The sequence below is a fragment of the Halyomorpha halys genome, unplaced genomic scaffold, assembly GCF_000696795.3.
Source record: "Halyomorpha halys isolate HHAL.00 unplaced genomic scaffold, Hhal_1.1 Scaffold602.1, whole genome shotgun sequence".
In the NCBI taxonomy this organism is placed as follows: domain Eukaryota; kingdom Metazoa; phylum Arthropoda; class Insecta; order Hemiptera; family Pentatomidae; genus Halyomorpha; species Halyomorpha halys.
This window is the reverse complement of record NW_027105306.1, coordinates 486,781-496,631: the sequence shown is the minus strand read 5'-3', so window position 1 is coordinate 496,631 and position 9,851 is coordinate 486,781. Positions and strand designations below refer to the sequence as shown.

At 30.8% G+C, this 9,851-nt stretch overlaps 1 protein-coding gene across 1 annotated transcript in view; it reads right to left on the bottom strand.

The window, feature by feature from the left end:
- The window catches only part of wge (winged eye), a gene marked incomplete in the record, with an annotated part of 98,903 nt that extends 90,311 nt beyond the window's left edge, over positions 1–8,592 (bottom strand). The window contains 2 exon segments of the mRNA XM_067050322.1: positions 6,282–6,386; positions 8,523–8,592. Of these exon segments, the coding sequence (XP_066906423.1) occupies positions 6,282–6,386; positions 8,523–8,592 (175 nt within the window).
- Between the last annotated feature and the right edge of the window lie 1,259 nt (positions 8,593–9,851).

Genomic DNA, 9,851 nt, shown 5'->3' with positions numbered 1-9,851 from the left:
TATATATACATAATAATCATTTAAAGCTTCTTATAATGAAAAAATAATGTAAAAATTATTTAAGTATATGACTTGTAAATTCCAATTGAGAACTCAAATTAAACTGGAACCAAATAAGAGCTAAATATATTATGAGTAAGTTATTTTTAGAAAAATCCGAAATAATGAATTAATTGTTACTAGTAAGAGTTGATTATTAATTCTTTAATAAATTATTCACAGATAAATAAATTAATACTTCATATGCAAAAATAAAATCACTTAAAAACTAATTTGCCTATAATAGAGATACAAAATTCAGGCTGATATGAATGCATCTCATGTGACAACATTTATGTAAAAATAAAATTACCTATTTTATAAGTTATGAGTATATAAGTAGCAGCCGCACAGCATCAACATCAATAAACAATAAAAAACACAATAACTCCTATTATAAAAAAAAAATTCTTAATCAGTAAGGATGGGTTGGAATCCAAATGTTTCACGAAATGCAATATTTATTTTTTTTCACGAATTCCTCAATATCAAACGCGTATCGACTGAGGTCATAGACCTTCCTGGTGCACACCCATGCTCGATAGATACCCCGCCCTTCATAGAGATGGGAAATTAGGCAACTGAAACTGGTTGCAGACCTTATCATGGCTATAACCTTCAAATGTTTTATTTCCCTTTATTCCCATAATATATACTCACAGTTTATAACTTTTTGGAGCTTAACTACACAATTGCCAAACGATGGCGCAGATTCGCTCTTAAAAAGTGTCGGGATTGGATTCATATTTCCATAATGGATAGGGCATCCACAGGTTTGAGCTCAGTTAGTATTGTTTTAGAAATACTAATAAATAAATATTTGTGCTATCCGTTTTTGAATAATTGATGAATTTTCTGAATATTAATTAACTATAGTTCCAGATGAATATTTTTAAATTCTATTAATTGGGCAGTTAATTAATCGGGTCAATTTTGATTTAACATAGCTTCAATATATGTTTACAAATACATTATATGCCTGGGTAATCAAATTGAAAAAACCAAATACAATGTTTGAACTGAAGTTGAATTTGTAGGTTATTTGGACTTTTTTTCATCGACCGCATACTTATTAATTTATAGTCGATATTGCGTCCTTTTTGTATTGAAAATAATCTTTAGGAAACTGAATAACCGTCGTGATTTCTCTCTTGAAAATACAAGCGTATGGATGACGACGTTTGGATATTTCTTAGGTATATGGATTTGTAGTATCTGGGAAACCAGCGTATGCTAGCAAAATCTAACTTCTAGCCTTGATGTCTTACGGGCGATGGACGGTTACAGAGAATGACTTAACCTTAATCCCTTTCAAAGCAAAAGTGAAGCCAAAAAGGCCACACCCAGGAAAGGTTTACATTGAAGATAATAGGAATGTCCGCCATTGCAATCGAAACTGAAACAGAAGGAAGCTGGTGACTGACTCGTACTCTTCCTCTACTCCACTTTTTTGGCTTCACCTTTACTGCCAGCTTTCCATGCCATACAAATTCCCGAAATTTTTGACTACTAGATAATTCGGAAATCTCTTCAATACATCCATCCAGACTTGAAGTAACTTACAGACAGTGAACTAGCCAAAGGGTTTGAATCTTCAAATTAATGAGTGTACTGTATTAAAAAAATACAGAATAAAAACCAATCAAAGAGCAAGTCATTATCCCCGGATAGATGGAACTGATGGGGTTGATAGCTTCCGGACAATGGGTTACAAATTCAGAAGGCCGCTCTTCTTTTTGTGGCAATACAAGGAGGCATCGAGTAATTACTTGCTCCGGAGGAGGAAAATAAACCAACTCCCTTCGGCGCTGGCAATTCATAGCGTCCCGAGGGAATAAGAAGACAACAGCTGTCATGGTTACCGGCTTGGTGGGGGCCATGGCCTGCGCACGGTCCGGATAATCTCAGTGCAGGCCGAATGGTCGGGGAGTGAGGATATGGCTTTGTGTTTGCGGGGGAGCCCATTGTCGTAGCAACTATCATTCTTATGCTAAGTAAATAAGGAAATCATATGTCTAAGTAGGAAAACAAATAAAATAGTAGATAACTAGTCCTAAGGCAGTAGTCCAAGTAAATAGCTTCGGCATTATTCGGATTGGGAATTTACTTGAGAATAAAAAAAACCTGGTGCCTAATAATTTTAGATTTTAAAATTACAGATTTTTCAAGGTTTTTTTCTCGATTTCTCATTAGTAGAGACCAAATTTTCGAGCAATGAGAACCCGAAAAAACAGAAGTAAAAATTACAGAATGTACAAAATCTTGCAGTAAAAACTCAAAATGGGCATAAAACACAAAAATTCAACATTAATAAACTATATCGATTAATATATATTAATTCATTAAATAAGTTTTATAAAAAAATATGCTATTTATAGGATGTATAGGAATATTTCAAAATATTCTACCAAGCAAAATTACTTTTTTTAAATTTCTTTAAAATTCATGAGTTCTTCCACTTAACTTTTTAATAGTGTATTTACCCACTAAAAAAAGAAACTAACAAATTCTTTTAATATAAATATATAATCTACATATATTTATCTAAATATAAAAATATTTATAATACATAAATCATATAAATTATGGGAGCAGGTGGCTCAGTATTACACACACCCTACTAAATCCAAGGGTTTTGAATCCGACTGAGATAGATAATTATTTATTCTGTTACTATAGCCGCGAATCAACCTGTGGGTTCGGGAGCCCTCTGATCAAATAACATCCTTGCACAACCGTTGGTCTAGTTACAGTATTTCATTTAACTGCGCTCCTGACCCTACACGGATTATTGTTGTACACATTTATTTTATTTTTTTATCTATGAAACCACATAATGAAACGATTCACTCTAGTCGAACAGATCCGCTACCTTGGACTAGCTTTTGGACTAGGACTTATACTAGCTTTTGGAATCCTCTTAAAAGACAGGAAACTGCACATCGATTCCGACATTTTTTAAACTTTAGCTTTACAATCCAAAATCATCGATGATCTTTACTTTTTCAAAAATCTAATCATACATAAAATACATGTATATGTATCCCATATAGCCAAATATCAATTCTAAACTCTTTAACAACCCAAAACCACTAGTTTCTAAACATGCTTCCTGTTCTATTTCAGACAAACCGCTAGAAAAGATGGCCTCAAAACCTTCTAATATAGAAATGTTATTAGAATGCTACCAATAGGTAATTTCTCTACAAACCTGTGTCCATGCTACTGGAATAAAGTAACACATTTACTTGATGTAATTTTATGTTAATATATTAATAAATTTAAAAAAATAAAATAAATAGAAAACAGTGAAAAGTGAATTTCTGCAGAAGGGGCGATTCTGGAGATTATTCTCTGAGTAAAAGAGAGATTTTTAAGAAAAAAAACTCTGTAATTTTCAAACTGGAAGATAAAAATATAGACTTAATAAATAAAGCAAAAATTCCCTACTAATATTTCATTTATTTTAGCTTTAAAAAAAATTAAGTACTTTATTTGCATCCATATCTAAAAATACTAAAAATGTAAACCTTTACCTACATAATACAACATTGAATATTCATGAATTGGTGAAACATTATAATGGTAAATCAAGGACAGATGCCGAGATCCCAGAGCTAGCAAACAACTTTTTTTCTTGTTTCATAACAACTAAACTATTCTCTAGCTTTTCAAAACGAACTACCAGTTTAACACTGTAACATCTCAAGAAATGGTTATTTTGAGATAGGCATGTAAGAGTGGTCTATACAGTAAAACAGTCATAGAAACACACATCATAAAATCGAAGTAGCACAGATCTTACTCCTATTGCTAAAATTACATGACCTCACAATAACCATTTTTTGAGGTAGTACACCGTTCAACGTGGACAGCGACATATATGTTTCCACATATAATCAAAAAACCCTTATTAAGTTATTTTTTCCAGTACAAATTATTATCAGATAGTATTTTTCGAAAACTTAAGTAATAATGAATCTTATAAGAATCGGAATTGTCAAAAATTAAATTTAAAATCCTAAACTTTGGACAAAGGAAAATAATTCCAATAAAACGATAAAGCCATGAATGTGATTACAAATAAATTGAATGTATTATTTCACAGTAATCCGAAGCAGACAAAACCACTTACTAATGGTAATTGAGTAATAACAATATCTGTGAAACCTTAATGAGGTTTACCAACCTCAACCTACATCAATTGTATTAAGCTAAACCTAAACAATCAAGTAAAACGACTAACTTAATTACATTATTAACTTGAACCGTTATGTTGGTGCTAAACCTTTTTGTTTTTAGTAAGACAAGAGATCTAGGTACATAATACCTAATCAAACCTCAATATAATGATCCATTCAAAAGTGATTTGTTAAATTTTAATTTCTGCTGGTAAAGCTTATGTCAAAAGTTGTTTATTGAAATATTTAACATATATTATTTCATATGTATGACTATAACATACTCTAAAACTAATGAAGAGGGAGATTAATAGATCTTATATATTTTTAATACTAAAAAAAAAAAAAAAAAAAAAAATTTGTACAATACGTACAACCCATGAAGAGTTCAGGGTACAGTTCAGTACTTTCTAAGGAGGTACTGTTATTAGACCAACGGTTGTGTAAGGAGGTGATTTGAGGGAAAAACGCTCGACCGCCTGATTTCTACCCAATTAAGGGTACCAACTTTATGAGTCTGGGTGGACACCAGAGGGCTTCCGAACCCACAGGGCTGACTCACGGTTACAGTAAATAAATAAATAATTATCTGCATCAGCTGGATTCAAACCCAGCTCCTTGAAATTAATAGTACCGTGCCTTACCACTAAACCAACCACTCCCACTCAAGTTAGTTTTTATTTATTTCATTACATAATATAATATATTATTTTAATACATCATGTAAAATTTGTATGATGCTTCTTACAAATTACTAAATCAAGTTGATTTTAGATGTTTTATTTTCAAAATAATTACTAAGAAATAAGTAACGGTTGACTCACGGCAGAAGTAACAGAATAAATCTAAAACTATTAATTCGTTATAGTTTAAAATAAATAAATAGTTTTTTAATATTTTTTAAAATCTTTTTGACTCCTACCCGGACCATCTTCTAACAATTAATTAAAAACTAATAAACATCCAACAAAATCTCACATTTCAATATTTTTAAGTTAGTTACCAATTAATAATTCCGAGCTGAGCTACAGCAAATTAGATCGCAATGAAACAATTTTGAACCACGTATTTATTATTAAAAAAAGTTCACATATTTATACTACTATTTGGACCATTTTCTTCTTTTTAGTGCGTATGTTCTAGTAATATGAGGAAACATCCTATGCTTATGTTACCTAAAAATCATAACTCTAAAGCTTCAAAAGTCAAACCATGTCACAAGTTAAAAATTATTAGATTCGAGGAAAGTTAGGAGATGGAGAGAACCGAATAAGACGAATTTTATAAGAATGGTTGATAAGAATAGTTGACGAAACCAGAACAAAAACTTCTAAACAGTGATTAGGTGATTTTAAGTTCATGTGCTTCAATTCCGGCTGGAATAATGGCTGAACCTGCAAGGTTGTGATAGTTCGGGTAACGCTTAAAAAGTAATAACAAATAATAAACTGTTAAATGGAAACGTAAGTTTCGGCCCAATATGCGGATCGTACGGGTTGGGTCAATGAGGTTACGAAATAAGGTATTATCAAATAACTTTTTTGATTGCCACCTGGACCATCTTGTTCTTACATTCTATACTGTTAACAACTATACTTCCAATCTGTTTAACTTCCCATTTAACAGTGTATTCTAGACAGTGAAGGTCTAGTTTAAGTAAAGATACAGTTATGCGATGTCTCTGCCTTGGTCTGTTCGTATTACTGTACTTATAGTAATAGGAGAGTTAAAGTTGTAACTCAACATTTTTTCAGAATATTTAAAATAAATATAACATTAATAATATTAATCTAATCCTAGTCTAAAATTAATTGTTATATATTCAGCGTATTATACATAATTATAATATCCCATATATTGCATTGTGACGTTCCGAGATAGATACAGGTTACCTAAGCTATCAATCATCAGATGAGTGACGTTTTGTTCATCATAATTAATCATAACTAATGAACCGTAGCATTTAGTAATATGTTTTTAAAACTTATTGAGTTAACCTAACCAACATTTTAGGATAATAAAATAACACAATAATGTTAACTATAAATAAATAATAATTACCTTTGTCCTGAGGGGAGGGGAGGATCTGCGCGAGCGAGGAGTAGCCATATCTTGTCCCCGCCGCAGCGCCTGCCAAAACAAAATAATAGTTAATTAAAATTACTTCTACATTTCAGCACAAATATTTAACCACTAATATATTTATCAATATACAAAACATAATCAATTGTTTATGGAACCCCCGTCCTTATAACAATTGGTAGTTAATTCAGTAGGTATAGGTGTAACAGTATGAATTTGTAGGCATTATTCCGAACTTAACAGACAAAGAAATAATATTATGGAAAATGTAGGTATTTCGAAGTTAAAAGAGTTTAAATATGCTTCCTTGGCACGTCTAGATCTTGTGAAACCTCACAAAAAAAATTTCTTCTTCCATTACGTTGCTAACTCCATTTTTAGTTAGAACGATTGTCTGATGGGTTTATAATTTTTGATACTTAGTTTTAATATTTAAAGTAAATGCAATGGAGCTTCAATTATAATGATATTAAAAACATATCGATGTTGTTTTTATTACACTTCAAACGTTAAGTTACATAAATATACTACAAAGAGGTCGATCACAGGAGTTGAAGGCTCAACAAATCTCGGGTTATTAGTTATATCGCAGTTTATATATTACATCTAAAAAACAAATTATATTGAATTCATAATCATGAGATAGTTGACCGTGGATGGTTAGGGGGTGCGGTCAAAATAAAACACAAATGAGTTGAAGTAACTTATTTAATCGTGCTAACGTTTCGGCCAGAATTTCTAGCCTCCATCAGCGCTAAGAACAGAACAAGATAACAACCAATGAATACAAAAAATAAAATATTATTCTTATTATAAATAAGAAAATTGTATTTACTTTATATCATTCTGTTTATATTTTCTTTTTTAATTTATGTATTCGTTGGTTGTTATCTTGTTCGGTTCTTAGCCCTGACGAAGGCTGGGAATTCTGGCCGAAACGTTGGCACGATTAAATAAGTTACATCAACTTATTTGTGTTTTATTTTGACCGCACCCCCAACCATCTTCTCCTCCTATATACTGAATTCAACTTTCTTAAAACGATTAATAAATGTGATTTGCGAAATTATGAACGCATAGTAAATAAAATATAAGACTTGTTCCAACAATCATTTTTACGGTCAAAAACTATAACAAGCAGTTTTTGCAGGTTTTTCGACTCCAGTGCTGCGTTTGCTCCTGACAGTTTTTGACTGAATTGATAGTCGGAAAAGACCTATGTAATTAGTTAGTTATATACGGTCAGCATTCTACAAAACTACAAAAGAAATGATGCTCACTTCAAACTGATAATTACTTTCTTTAGTAATACTCTGAGTATTTTAATAGATATAAAAATATCTACAAATATTGTGGTCTATTAACTCAACGCTTATATCTTCTAATACAATATATAAATATATATCAAAAATAAAATTATTGTATAAAACGGTTTTAAAACTAGGAATTACATTAAATAAAGCAATCAAATCCGAATTAAAAATATTAATCTTTTTATTATGCAATACTATTTTATTATATACCACGTAATTAGAAGTATTAGCCTCCAAGTATTACTTTTGAGTGAATATTACGCACTTAAATGTTCTGTAAATACTAAACTTGAGAAACCAATTATACATATTTTCTTTGGAAAATGTATATAATTTACCAACAAGTACTATAAACATAAACTTTTCCATGACAAACTAATAGGTAACTGACTAGTGATAGTATGTATAACAGAGTTGGGCAATAGGTAAACTGAAAATTTAATAATGATTTTTTAACATAATTAAATAAAGTACAGTTTTCCTTTGTCAGCCATCACTATTATACGAAACGTAGAACGTATTTTGACTACGGAACGTACTTAATGTGTTAGGCCACATAAGCCAAAACGGAGTATGTAAACCAGTCGTGTTTATGATGAGCAGGAGGAGAGAGAACTATGTTCAAGCACGTCAATTCGTTGTACTAAGCTGGACACAAACACAGTTCTATATATAGATGTCCTTTTCGCTATATAGAGGTTACCATAACACAATGTATAAAGGTAAATTATTTTTCTTAGAATTTCAACTTCGTTATACAAGGTTTACTTAAATGCTCTATTTGATAGAGGAAGGTATATTTTTAATTGATTAGTAAAGCTGATTCAATATGTTATAAAAAAAATTCGTTATATACAGGAATTCATTGAATTGAGTTTCGTTACATAAACTTCGCACAGTAAATTACCTTCAAATCCCGTATCTTCGGCCACCTTCTGTCCACCCAATTCCGGAAGAATAACATTTAAAAGTTTCATAAATTATCTGTACTTAATGTTTCAGATTTTCGTTTATGACTTACAATTACGTATATTATTAGAAATTGAACCTTTTCATTAATTATTTTTAGTTTAATTGTATTTGATTTTCATCTTTTATTTTTATTTATTATCAGAAGTTAGTCACCTTATGTTTTATGATATGACATGTGGTTTTATTTTATTTGTTCTAATTTTATTTTATATATTCTGTAAATTATTGTTGTTCGTTTGTATCTTTTCAAATGCATTATTTTCATTATATTTTATGACGTTTTATAATTTCATTTTTATTTTGTATTTTACTCTAAATCCTAATTTTGAGCCTGTATATTTTTTTAGAGGGATACATCCCAGGATAAATAAAGATTATTATTATTATTATTACTATTAAATTATTCCAAATATGTCATCAAAACAAAGAAACCGCAAATATTTTACAGATACAGTAGATATGATCAGAAATACGAAAAACCTGAACATAAGAAGAATGTTTAGCTTTCAAAGAAAACAATTAACACCTCGTTAAAATGTACTGTTAATTGATTGAGAAAATAATATCAGCCTTTTTCATCATTAGAGCCGAACTGGAATCAATTGGGACAAAGATTGATGGAGGGTGAATGCAAAGAGGAACGTGTCGGGTTAAATACCTGGAATTATTTGTGTGGAGGAGCTGACTGAGATGAATGACCTCCTGGAGTCCAGGCCCAGGTATAGGGTTCGGGATGGAGGAAGACCTCTCTCCTGTCCGCTTGGGACGAACAATCCTTAGGACCAACTAGAGGCTTTTGTACGGTTTCAATACAACACTTCTTTTGCTATTCAATAAGTGAGTTATTTTCTCCACTATGTCCATCAAATCGACATTTGAAGAGGAGTACTTGGAAAAAAAACTTGATGTTTTGGGTAGTAGAAGCATTACATCTTCGTTGTAGAGTGATTTTATTATGATTTTAACAGATATCTTGATTATTATTTATTTTTTTCCAGTTAATTTATAAAACCACAAGTATTGAACTCACCACAGAGTGAGGGTTCCATACCAAATTAAAGCTATTAAAATCGATATCTTGGAAAAGTAAGGAAACAAAATTACCTGAGATGAAAGCTTATCGTATAAATTTTGGTAAATTTATTTTGAAGTATATGAAATGATAAATAAAAATTGGCACAATTTCTGTACTACTATTACCATTAGTACAAAATTAAAAGGCAATCAGACATGTTCTTTGTAGTATCCTGCATTTTCATCTATT